The sequence below is a fragment of the Drosophila kikkawai genome, chromosome X, assembly GCF_030179895.1.
Source record: "Drosophila kikkawai strain 14028-0561.14 chromosome X, DkikHiC1v2, whole genome shotgun sequence".
Taxonomy (NCBI): domain Eukaryota; kingdom Metazoa; phylum Arthropoda; class Insecta; order Diptera; family Drosophilidae; genus Drosophila; species Drosophila kikkawai.
Window position 1 is genome coordinate 26593878 of NC_091733.1, and position 13337 is coordinate 26607214.

Below are 13337 nucleotides of genomic sequence, written 5' to 3' on the forward strand. Positions count from 1 at the left end.
AAATATATATTTAAAAAAACAAAAGAAAAACGTATAAAACACAAGCCGCGCCTGCATCAATCAGGGCCCAGAAATTTGACCAAATTATAGGCTGGCCTCAAGGACCCACAGATTGATGGTTCAGGCAGTTGCCAGGCGCAGGCACAGCTTAGCTCATAATTCAGCTCTTTAAGAAGTTGTTACTTGAAACATTTATTTTTACACCTAAGGCGCGAAGCAAACGGCAACAAAAGTTGGGTAAAAGGAGTAAATAAGGGGAACGACCAAACCCAAACAAGGAAAGCCAAACTAAATAATACAACAGAGGTGTTTTTTTGGGAAGATTCAAGCCGAAGTTTCAATTGCCCTGCAAATGGAACTGTCCAGGTTTTAGCTATTTTGAAATACATTAGAGCATTGGTAAATATTTTAAAGAGAAATAACATAAACTATTGTTTAGTCTGAGTAATCAAAATAGTTATATAATTCACAAATCCTTATTCTAGAGGCCATCACAAATAACCCCTAGTAAGGATATTAAACGGAACTTTAGGATCGTTTCAGCAGGGCCGAAAGATCGTTCAGCTTTACCGATTTATTTGAATTTCAATAAGGCACAAACCCCTTTTTTTGGGGTTCATTATCCTGTTATATGTTGCGGCGGCTTTTGGCCTTTCATCTCGGCACGCAAGCCATTTGAACTGGGGCGTTATTAATTAGCGTTATGAATTATTGATGCCAGAAGAGCCTCGGGTGGGGTCCTCGCCCACACACCAGAGATCGGCAGGCCTCTGCTTCTCCCTCCAAAAGCCAACAAATTATAAGAAGTTCCTAAACTATTCTACAGCCTGATATCTTCATTTTTTGGTAGATTTCTTCAAGCATATTCCCAGAGGAGGATGCATAAATCGCAGCATCGTCATCCTCACGTACATATATCACGTACGTACGTACATCCATCCAGCGAGGGGGGCTGGAGAGAAATATGTTCCAATTAGCGAAGTCAAATGTGACAAGCCGACCAGCCAAGAGGAAAGAGTAGACATACCCGACTCGGACTTGGACTCGGACTCGAACTCGAACTCCGCCAGGCAAAAGTTATTTGAGTTGTCATATTAAGTTGTGATAAATGTAGTTACATACCAAATGTGATAACTCTGTCGCTGACTTGGTCCCTGGGCGTAGGTAGGCGCCTCTCGTTCTCCCTTCGTCCCAGCCATGATGATGATCCTCAGCGATCCTCTGGCCTTTCGATCATTCAAAACACTTTTATGATTCGATGGAAATTCCTAGAGCCGGCGTTTGTGCTTTATGGCCCGCGAGAGAGCTCGCGTGACCCTGACTTCGCGGTGACCTGGCATTCCACCTGCCGGGTGCAGGAAGAAAAAAGGTGGCCTACCTGCAAAAACAAAAGAAAAAAAAACAGGGCCTAATAAGCGTACAATTGGTGGAATCGGGGAAAAATGCGTGGCTCTATTATTGTTAACCCTTGCAGGGCCAACACTTTAATCAGGCTATTCGACAGGGAAAATCCTGGTCGAGGGATTACACGGCAGCCAAAGTACAATAATTTTTATGATGCACCAAGCTCTTGGGTTATTCCTTCTTCCTGCGGACTTTTGAAAAAGGAATAAATACAAATTTTAAAAGAATTTTAATATAATTTAATATGAAGGATACAGTTTGTTATTTAAACTCAAGTATGACCTCCCCTGCGAATGCCTCTTGTTTATTCAGTTTTTCCGACCACCAACGTTGTCCGCCTCCCAATTAAGTTCTTGAGTTTGCGATTATCCCAGAAATAGTTATCCCTGATCCCATTAGAGCGTGCAACACACACCCCAAAACACTGGCTGCCAGTGGGCGTGTTTCAGTTCGCACTGGAAAATATGTTTCTTCTGCTTTTTCTATCCTAATTGCCACGGCCCAGACAGACACTTGAGCATATTTAGAGTCAACCATGACAATGACGATGACAATCCAATATCTTTGACCAGCACACGTGCCTTGCCAGCACACGGGAATTTGCACACCGATCTCGCATTGAAATTCCGCGACACGTAGCGCGTCTGAGCGTCTGAGATGTTTTCTGATGGATTATATGGATTTTGCCCATAAACACCAAACAATTAGTTTGTTTCTCGATGCACTGCAATGCCAATATCCACGTAATATGAAATTTATAACAGAAATACCTCTGCAAACTGAACGTTTCAAAGAACCAGGTGGTTTCTGCTCCAAGTCTGTCCCTTTAGGGATGAATTCCACATAAATAATATACAACTTCGCCTGTTTTCTTTCTGTGTAGAAAGCGGCAAATAGTTTTGAAGTCTGCTGGCCTTTGGCTCCATCAATCTCTGCGGTGGCGTTGCCCGACTTTTGTCAAACACACAACATCTCTCTCCTCCTCCTCCTGCAGCAGGATGGCTCTGCTCCTTGTTGCTTGCTCCTTTTTATTTGCATAAAATAAAGAAAACAAAATTCACAAACAGCAAACGAATAAAGAGCAGAGCAGACGCATCTGCAGCAGAGATGTAGTTGCCCCAAAGGGGCCAAAATGGGCGGACAGAGCTGAACTGATCGATCGATGGCTGTGGCAGTGGCTTTAACTTTGGCCTTTTGTTTTGCGTGTTGTTGTTTTTGTTTTTACTTTTTTGGTGGGGCCGGGTCAGCTGGCCATAAATCATGATCTGTAATTACCCGTTGGCGCAGGATGCGGCATCTCCACATAAGCCCCGGCACATGCTCAAGCCAAAGCCAAAGTCAAAGCCAAAGCCGGGTTCAAGAGTTTATCATTATCGGTGGAGAGTTTAAGGTAAAGAAATAAAGAAACAATGAAAGAATTGCCCGATGACCAAACACAATTATTCCACTTGATGTCGCTGCATATTTACGCATATTTGTTTTGACAGCCATGGCAGGCAATCCTTTGATCCTTCACGGTGCCCAGATCCTTCACTCCTCAGCACACAAGATACATGGATACCTAGATGCTTAGATAAACAAAAGTGCGCCAGTTCCCCGAAATCGAAACCTCTATTTATATCCTTGCAGGGTTTTATATAATATATATATATATATATATAGGAACATTAAGAAAATGTGTATGAAAAAAATTATAACCTTGCTGAGTTTCAACATATTTTCTAGAATTATTTTATATATTATTATTATAACATATTTTCTTAAGGGCATACAAGCTTCGTCGTCTTACTTTAACTTCTTGTTCAATCCTCTGTTTTCTCTATTTTTTCCACCAGTTTATGTTTTATTAACCGCAATGTCTAAACCTCAATATTGAAATCATTTGCACAAATGAAATGCAGGCGCTTATGCCAAGAAACTCTCAGGATGGATGCTGGTACTTTTTTCAGGAATATATACTCTAAAAAGGGGCCTGCCTGGCAGCTTGCTTGGCTTGGAAAAATAAGTATACAATATTGGATATATTGAGTTAGGTTTTGGTGGGTTTTAAATTAAAAGAGAGAGTGTGCCCAGCAGACAAAAAACTTTGTTTATGATACTGAAAACGATAGCGGATAAAACGATATTAAAGTTAATCACCTCTCATAAGTTTTGTGGCAGAAAATGCTATAATTTATGAAATCCGAATAAGATTTCGATTGCGGACCTTTTACGACATCATTATCGTGTATAATCCTGAGAATTTGCGATACTAGTCCGCTATTCGTACGTTTGCGCGTCCGTTTTTGAGCATCTAGCGAAACTAATGCGAAAAGACCGATTCTTTGTCCGTTTTTAATATTATACGCGGACATTTTTCGGATCCATCCGCAATAAGTCCGCGCTGGGAGCATCTTTAATGCTTTTATATCAAAATTACAATTCAAATGGTTTCTCTATTTCATTAAAATTATAATAATGTTTGTATTTATATTTATAAATTTTATTTATAGATTCTAAATCTATATTATTGATTCTATGTTATTTAATTATTTTATAATTAAATATAATTTAAGCTCAAGGTATATTTGCTTCGTTTCTCTTGTTAAAACGACTAAAATATTTTTTAATATTTTTCTTTTCATTTGAGAGCAATACCCATTCGTTTCACCACTTCCTTCTCTGTTTTTTTACAGCCTTGCTTACTCAAAAAAAAACGAAACGAGAGACGGAAAAAAGCGCACAAAACTGGCAGGTTTTGTCAATTATCAGGTGCGCGAGCAGCCTCAGTTTGAGCTGAGACAGCCGCTTCCTTGCCCCCCAACCGATCCTGGTCTCGATCCCCAAGATCCAGTCTCTGCCAGCCGCTTTAAGCGTGCGAAGTTTTCATTCATAAAAGCTGTACTTGGAGCCTGGGGCTGTTTCCTCGCTTGTTTTTTCCCTACGAGATTCGAATGAGGCCAGGCAGACGGAGGAAATATCTCCCACTGGGCGCAACTGATGTCTCAGCTCAACTGTAGTTAAATTAATTTCACATTTGCCTCGACTTCGATGTCAATATTTGGACTGGCCGTGAAATCCAGGGCCATCGATTTAGTTCTGGTCGCAAGGTCAGAACGCAAAAGGACATCTGGGCGCTGGGCAGCTGCTAGGACACCTTCTCGGATTCGGATTCGTTGCACAGTAGCTATGAGGTGTGTGTGTGCTACTGTATCGTCTTCTATTTGAAAGTGCCAAGGCCGTGGCTAATCCTGCCAAGGAGCAGCAACAATGAAATCTTTTGGCATGTGCCCAGGGCTCAGATTTCCCAGGGAGAAAAAAAAAAAGTATCAGAAAATGAAAAATAAAATTAAAGAAGGATTTTTTTTATTGTTCGCCAGGCTCTCTCTCCTTTTATTCCCGGCTAATGGCCATGATCAAAAGGTAATTGAAATCGCCTCAATTCGCTGGCCACCCAAAAACGTAATTGCACCATAATTTTGATCCCATTTTAATGACTTTATTTACCCAGGTCCCCAGCTCGGTGTCCCAGCTGCTCCTCCGGAAGAGCCAAGAGCCAAGAGAGTCGGGATCCAAGCTGCCACAATTGATATCCCCCCATGCCGGCGCTTTTTGCAAATTGCATTTTAATCAGCTCTATTGTGTATAATTAAAATGTGTTTAGCGCATTTCCTGTGGGGTCCCCTCAGTCCAGTCCCCCATGTTTTCCCTTTTTTCTCTCTCAGCCTTTAAACTAGCCGTTCGTTGGCCTGAAATGAAGTTATCAACACTTTGCCACAAATTTTCTGCCTTCTCTCTCTGATTATTTGGCGAAGGGCTAATTGGCTTGGGATCGCATGACAGCCACGCGTGTCCATCGAAGGAGATTGCCGATCGGCGATGGCATTTAAATAGCCGGCGAGCACGCAAATAGCTCGAGCCCATGGGTACAGAGATGGAGCTGGGAGCTGGGAGCTGGGAGCTGGGAGCTAAGATTGGAGCTGGAAAGAGCACACTCTCTGGCCGAAACCAATTAAGTGGCTCACAGATGAATGATGTGGAAAGGAAAGTGGACCAAATTTATGAGATCTCTTAATTAAAACAAAAAACCTGACCTATTTATTCCTTTAATAATTCCAAAAAAAAAATAAAGTAAATATTTCTAAGTTATCGAAAATTCCTCCACCATCGCTGATGTGGCTGGCTACTTTATGAACGCCAATCATTAGGCCACATAAATGGCAATTAAAGACGGCGACACGTTCCAGCACTTTGGACTCCGATCCCTTCGATCGACAACATCCATATCCCTAGCCCTTGGAGAGATTCCTGGCTAGCGATACGTGGACGGTGTAAATTTCCACAAACTGCAATGACCAAACACAAAAAACAACACACACACACACACACACAAGGACCTAGGGCCGGGAAATGAAATATGAAATTATTAAAACTACACAGAGTCCTGCCTTGTCCCTTTTGAACCCCAACCCCTGGGTAAGAAGATGCTCGGAGATAAAGCAAATGGAGATGAAATAATAATAAAAAAGTAACAAATACCAAGGGCTATTAACGACCGCAGGATCGGGCCAGGATCGTGGAGGAAAAATGTGCCTAGTCACAAAAAGATAGAGAGAGGGTATAAATAAGATGTTATAGAGTGCCTTCCCTTGCGTTAAACAAGTCATAAATTTCAATACGACTTTATCCTTGGAAGTCGATCAATTTTTCATATTTAACGCCATTGTCCTTTAATCCATCGCCTGCCAGTGACCCACCGAAGGGGGAAAATCATGCGGGATCCTGGTTTGGTATACGATTTTTTGTTTTCAACCGAATCAAGTCGCCATAAATCGCTTCGACTTAGAGATACTTATCGCTGGAGTGGACCCATTGGATCCCTCGACCTGGAGACCTCGGACCTGTGTGGTCCGATCCTCTGAACTTTACTTAAGGGGGCACAGTAAGTACGGGCTTCCAATCGGCTTACTTAGAGGAGCCTCAATGGGACAACTTAGCGAAGAGATCTTTGGCAGACACCTTAGAAAATATTATAGACTTCAAACTAGAGCATTGATTTGGTCCCTTTACCCTAAGGAAACCTAGAATTTCTTAAGAGCACAAAGGTCCTTTGAATTCAGTATTTTTTTATTGGTTTCCTAGGAGAGAGAATAAAGAGATTTCGTTTAGAGAAGGTAACAAACAAGCGAGAACTATCTGGAAAAGTATCTATGAACTTTCCCGAGCCCTTTCCCTTTCCTTTTTCTGCTCTTTCCCTTCCTTTCTCTGCTTTTCAGCTCCCCCCTGGCAACCAGTCAAGGGGTAATATGGCTCAACACCAATTTAAACACTTCATGCATCTTGTTAGCCGCACCAAAACGATTCACCCAGCGCCCTCCCCCCAGCCACGGTCCCCACTCGATTCCCACTGGAGTCGTAATACGATATGAGCTGCGTCCGAATCCGAATCTGAATCCGACGACGATGCCCTCGGGGGCCGGCAAGAGGAAGTGATCCCGAGTTCACCCAGCGCGAGCGAGAGAGAGAGACGCTGCTTAAACGTATTGATTTCAGTACGAAAATCGAACTCCGACTTCGGTTAATGGCCAGACCCCAGCCTGACCCGCTTTGTCTTATAATTGGATTTAGATTAATTGCATCTTGAGCGGCGAGAATCGAGGGGAAAACCAAGAGATGCACATGAAAAATTACATAAAACCGAAACAAAACAATCATAACTCTGATTCGGTTTCTGTTTCCAAAGAAATCGAAAATCGAACATCGAAAAATGTAACAGGAGAGAGAGAGCGCCGGGCATTAGAGATGATCCTGGATCGGGCCAACTGAAAGATGTATCCTTGTATCTCGTGGCTTTCTGCGAATTGTCGGCGTGTGCTACTCGTCTTGGGTCAAAGTATCCTCCCGCTGCGAACCGCAAACTCACGTATATTATTATTTTTGTTTGTTTTTGGGTTCTGGGCGCCCGTGGTGCCCTCTTGCATAATTTTTTGGACCGATCAACGGGAGCCCTTTAATCATTAATTAGCGTTAGATCAATCTACTATACTCGGCATCGTTCCGGGGAATCATCTACCATCCTTACTTGTTTCGTTTTTTCCTCTTTTCCTTTTTTTAGGTGGAGACAACATCTCGACGTTAACGGCAGTCATGTTACTTTTAATGATAATTGCCGCCTCACAACTCATTTTTCACATTGATAAATGCGATTCGCACAAGCGATTCGCGTTCGCCACTTCGAGCCTTCATTTCTTTTGGCTTCCAGCGATTTGCATGTGTGCCTCCTGCAAGGCCAAGACTGTCAGCACAGGGATTCAGGGGAATTTGGATTTTATACATACTAAAAAACTTGATTTTGGCATTGCTAAAATATATAAAAATATATTCGGAATAATAATAACCAATTACTAATTTCAGAAATATATATTAGTAATTTTTATTTATCGAAATATACATATTTCAGGGAGCACACCCTCTGATCCCTCAAGGAGCAGGATCTCCGACCTCCAGTCAACTACAAAGAAGATCGCTGGCCAGAAACAAAAGCCATCACAATTTGTCTTGATGGGGGAACCCATAAAAGGGCCCAAAGCGTTACCACCAAGGATGCTCCCTGCATCCGCCTCTCCCCCCTTGAAACCCATAAACATTTAAACATTTTCAACTTGTTAGCAATTAATTAAATAGATCGGCCTCTGGCCAACAGCTTCGACTGTGTCATTTTTCTTCTCGCTTTCCGCTCAGCCCTCAGCGTTAATTACGGCGACAGCATTCAATTTTTATGGCGGAGACACACGCCCCATTTGCATTTCCCTGGGTGTAAGGAACCATATATATAGTCTGGCAACGCTGCGGCACGCTTCAAAAAAAAAAATATATATATATAAAAACCCAAAATAAAATACAAAAAGGCACAAGGTTCCGCCAAAGGTTCAGTTTACTCCTGCTTTTGCCCCGTTTCTGAAATTTATTTCGCTGTTTTTGCAATTTAAGGTAATTATTATGTACCTTTGGGGTAATTTTAACACCTCGACACCATCGACAAATATCATCTGAGGACCGCTCTCCACCAGGAGTTGGATCCAGGCACATATATATATATATATATATGTATATACGTATATAGTAGCGGCTATCAAGCCACCGAAATCGCAACAACAAACGTTTCTTAGAAGCGCAGAGCTTTCAACACCTTCGATGCGTGCCCAGCCAAAGGAGCACATCCTCCAGATCCCAGTCTCCCAGTCCCCCATAGCCATTACTCTATAGCCCCTTTTGGCCCTTCCCGTTGGCCCCCTCTCCCTGGCCCACAGTTGGCCAGTTATTTTTCACACCTCGACAACATTTTTTCGCACTTTGAGGGCGCGCGCGAGCCGAGCCGAGCGGCATATTCGGTTACCACAACAATCAAGCATTGCCGCCACCGCCACAAGGACACTGAGAGAAAATTATAGCGCTAGATATAGGTGAAGATATCCAGGAGCTATATTATCTAGGGTGAGCTAGGATCATTTTACTAATAAAATTTTAATAAAAGCGAGATTTTAGGGTATGTATTCTGATGACAGACTTCTATCTTAGCTGGAGGAGAGATTTTATGACTGAATAATAACTATATTAGATCCTTAATTTTATTTTAAAATATATTAATAAATAAAATATTTAAATTTGTTGGCTTTTAAAGGTTTTATAATATATTATACCCATAATTTTATCCTCAAATATTTTAATAATTCAAATATTTATAGTCTTTCTCTCAGTGTACATCTGCATCTCGGCAGGTCCCGATTCGGACTGCCGTTTTTAATAACCGAAGCTCGACTGCCGCTGATTTAGCCTGGCTGTTATCTCACTCAGTTCATCGGGATGCGCGGCTTGACTTTGACTTTGGTCTCGCCTCGGTTCGGGGTTCGGGGTTCGAGGTTCCCAGTTCCCAGTTCCCGGTCTCGGTCTCTCAGCTTTGGATTCGGTTTCCTTGATGATCCCCCAGGAGGAGTCTCGTATCCTGTGTCCCCTTCCTTCGTTCTCTCTTTGGCGTCGCAATTATCGCAAGTAGCGTGCGTGTAAATTACCGTTATTAGGTGTGATCGTGCAAAAGCCACTTCATCTCTGAGATACATCTTTCTGGCAACAGTTTCACTTTACTTTCGTTTCACTTCATCGAAAAATAAAATATATATATATAGAGAGCAATATATGTTCGTCTGACTATAAGAAATCACGGGGCTAAAAAGTGACAATTTCCGCTTGTCGATCCCAGAGACAACCGGTGGCCACGCGGAACACCCATAAAAAGTCAAATTAATGTGATGACAATAGAGATACGGATCTGGGTTCCCCTTCTGCTGACAGATTTCACGCTTACGATATCGCCTGTAAGAGCCGATCCAGTCCATCACGTCTTGCACTTGTTCAGGGCGAACGTGAGACTACTTTCCGTATATATACATTATTTTTACACCGGGTTCAGGGGTCATTCCATTCAGTAGCTGGTGTTTTGAATTCCAATTAGCGTTAATGAACAGCCAGAGGGCACATAAAATATATAATTAATTGTGTTGTTTCGGAGGCGATAAGGATTTTTGGAAGACGCGTGCAAGGATGCTTCCGCTCGTTGCGGGTTTCTGGGAATGCGAGTCTGGGTTTTCAATTGAATTTACAGATCAATATGTATGGGATGCTGGGAGAAAACCAACCTGGCCCGAGGTCGTTTTTACAATATGGAACCAGTCTAGTCCTGGCTAATTGGAAGAAGAGTCCTAGGTTCTCCTAGCAGAATCCTGTAACCCACCACCGCCAGCAGCAGATGTCGCTGCAGTGCCGCCCAACTGGAAAAGTAGGGTAAAGAGCCAGCCAATTGGAAAGGACATACTGTACATACTCTACAGAGAGGGCGCCACAGTGTGTTGCCCGAACCTGACAACCCTGGCGGCAGCCAGCTGCCGAGAGATCCTGGCAGGTAGATCCGCAGGCACCTCGAAAAAAGGATCAGGATCAACACTTTGCTCGTCGTCATTCGGTTTAATTAATCACTCACGGAATCCGCGGCTAATTAAAATGCTACCAAAACATTTTTACCTCTCCCAAAAAAGGGTGTGTTTGGGGCAAATTGAAGTAGGATTCCCAGGGCCAGGGAAAAAGGGTTTTCTGGCTGTGGGCGTACAGGTGATGACGCACAGGGATTTCCATTCAGGATATTAGAAATGCATTAGGATTCGGTGGCAGCTTTTAAAAACCAATTAAAATGCATAAACGATTTTCAATTCGATTTTCTTGGCTTCTTTCCAACTCTCCTTTAAAGGGGGGGATCCTTCTGGGTCCTCCTCCTATTTTCTGATCTCCTTCTGGCAGCTGCTTCTGGGTTAATCAAGGTTTTATACATTTATTGGTTGCAATTCTCGTTACGTTACGCTGCTACCCCCTTGCTGCCCCTAACGGTTTTCTCAGGCTGCAACAAAGTTGGGACCTTTCTGGCCTCGTTCTGGCATTTTTTACAGATTTATGAAGGCTTTATGGCTGGCAGGGAGGGAGCTGGAGAGGTAGAACTTCACTTGTTACGGCGGACATAAACACGGACGAAGTCACTGGTCTCCGATGAGTGGAGGAGTAGAAGGTTAATGAGGCTGAGTTCTTACACTTTGCCAGAAAACGATAACAATTTTTTGAATTTTTAGTACTTGAAATAATGTATTTCTTTAAGTAATTTGCATTAGTTAGCAGTAAATAATATATTAACTAAGTTAACTGAAGCTAAGCGCGTTGTTTCTATGTAAAAATAACAACACTTTCTGATATTCCTTCCAAGTTAAACCTCGTTAACTGATATAAAACATCTAAGGGTACTCTCATTTACCTTTAGATTTATATATTTTCATATAAATTTTATAAACTAGAGCCTTAATACCCGAATTTAATATATATTTTCCCAAGTGTAGCGCCAAAGAAGGTCCGAGATGACGGCGAGTCCCAGTTCGATTCCTGCCTTCTATAATCACAAAAAAACCCCTGACAAGGCCCTTGCAAAATCGTATTGTTTATATAATTTTTTTCTGTGCTTTTTGGTTTCTGTTTTTTTTTTTAGGACCCCAAACGCCGGCCTCTTGGTAGTCATGGTGCAGCACACACTTGTGGGATTTGTCTGGATGTTGTTGCTGATTTTTTTTGTTCTGAAGCTTATGGAAATTATCCACAAATATATATACTTTTGACTTGGGCTGATCGGAAGCACGTGTCAAAAACCAAAAGGGGGTCCCGAGAAATGAGAAAAAGTTCTACAAACCCATGAGAACACATAAACATACATATGTATATACAAGTTGGAGACAGTGAAAGTCCCTCCGCTGGCTCTCCTTTTCACTTGGGTTCCTTTCACATGATGGATCACATTTTATATCAAGTTCCATAATGAAACCCCCCCTGCTCCTCTCTGTGCTCGCTCTGCTGCTTTGACAAAAGTGGAAGTGCATTCAAGTCGTCTTCTCCTTTTCTTTGGCCCATGACAAGGATCTCTGAGATTTAAGTCTCGATTTTCCCAAAACGCAAACGCAAAGAAAAGGAAAAGGAAAACAGGGACAAAGGCACACACACACATACATAGAGCACCCACAGGCAAAAATTAGAGAGGGAAGGCAGTCACAGCCCCGATCACTTGTACTTGTTGTGCCCAAAGGACTCACAGGACTCCGGGGCAGGTAGCGGCAAAACCCCTAGCTCAAGTAACCCCTGTTGCTGCTGCTGCTGCGGCCCTCAGTCGCTGTCGCAGTCGCTGTCGCCGTCGCCGTTGCCGACCACGAGGGAGTAGGTATAAAAGGCAGCGACGGCAGGACGAGGTTTATCATTGCGGAATCTGATTCCACTACAGCACTACCTCTAGCCAGAGCACACACAGCAACTAGAACTCGCACGGATTACCATGACGAGCATCTGCAGCAGCAACTACCAGCAACAGCAGCACTACCAGAACATCAACATGCTGCTCCAGCACCACCAGAGCCTGCAGCAGAACCAACAACAGCAGCAGCTCCTGGGCCAGCAGCAGCAGCAGCACCATCAGCTGATCGCTCCCAAGATGCCGCTGGGCAACAGCCAGCTCCAGAACATGCTGCCAACCAGCCAGTCCCAGTCGCAGCTGGGACCGATGATGAAGAAGAAGTACAACTACAACACGGTGCCCTACGGCGAGCAGCTGCCCTCGGTGGCCCGGAGGAACGCCCGGGAGCGTAACCGGGTCAAGCAGGTGAACAACGGCTTCGTCAATCTCCGCCAGCATCTGCCCCAGAGCGTGATCAACTCGCTGTCGAGCGGCGGTCGCGGTGCCAGCAAGAAGCTGTCCAAGGTGGACACCCTGCGCATTGCCGTGGAGTATATCCGTGGCCTGCAGGACATGCTGGACGACGGCACCGGCCCCCGGCGCCCCATCTACAACTCGGCGGACGAGAGCAGCAACGACAGCTACAACGACTTTGACAACGGCAGCCTGGAGGACGACAGCAGCCCGCAGGAGCAGTTCCTGGTGGGCCAGCTCAACTCCTACCACTCTGCCTCGCCCACGCCCTCGTACTCCGGCTCCGATGTCTCCGGCTCCAACACCAACTCGCACTCCGGCTCCAGCTCCATGGGCTATGTGAAGCAGGAGCTGCCCGAGCATGACCTCAAGTTTGAGTCCTTCGACAGCTTCAGCGACGAGCAGCCCGACGACGAGGAGCTCCTCGACTACATCTCGTCGTGGCAGGAGCAGTGAGTGGATCTCAGTACCGCCGAGCAGCCAAAAAAAAGAAACCCTGTACAAATTGTAAATAGCTCCGAAAATTGTTGCCTTAGGAGAGAGTGAGCGAAGAAACCAAGTCCCAGATTCTATGTTAGTTCGTAAGCAGCAAACCCTTTTTTTTCGATAGCCTAAGCCACATGGAAGACAATGATATAAAACCATTTTTTTTCATAGTTATAAGTTTGTTATA

At 43.8% G+C, this 13337-nt stretch overlaps 1 protein-coding gene across 1 annotated transcript; it reads left to right on the forward strand.

Annotated features, from left to right (window-relative positions):
- Window positions 1-12236: 12236 nt before the first annotated feature.
- On the forward strand, window positions 12237-13120 carry l(1)sc (lethal of scute). Its single transcript, XM_017178491.3, has one exon. It carries the CDS (start codon window positions 12293-12295, stop codon window positions 13118-13120), a length of 828 nt encoding a protein of 275 aa, XP_017033980.1. The 5' UTR covers window positions 12237-12292.
- The last annotated feature ends 217 nt before the right edge of the window (window positions 13121-13337 follow it).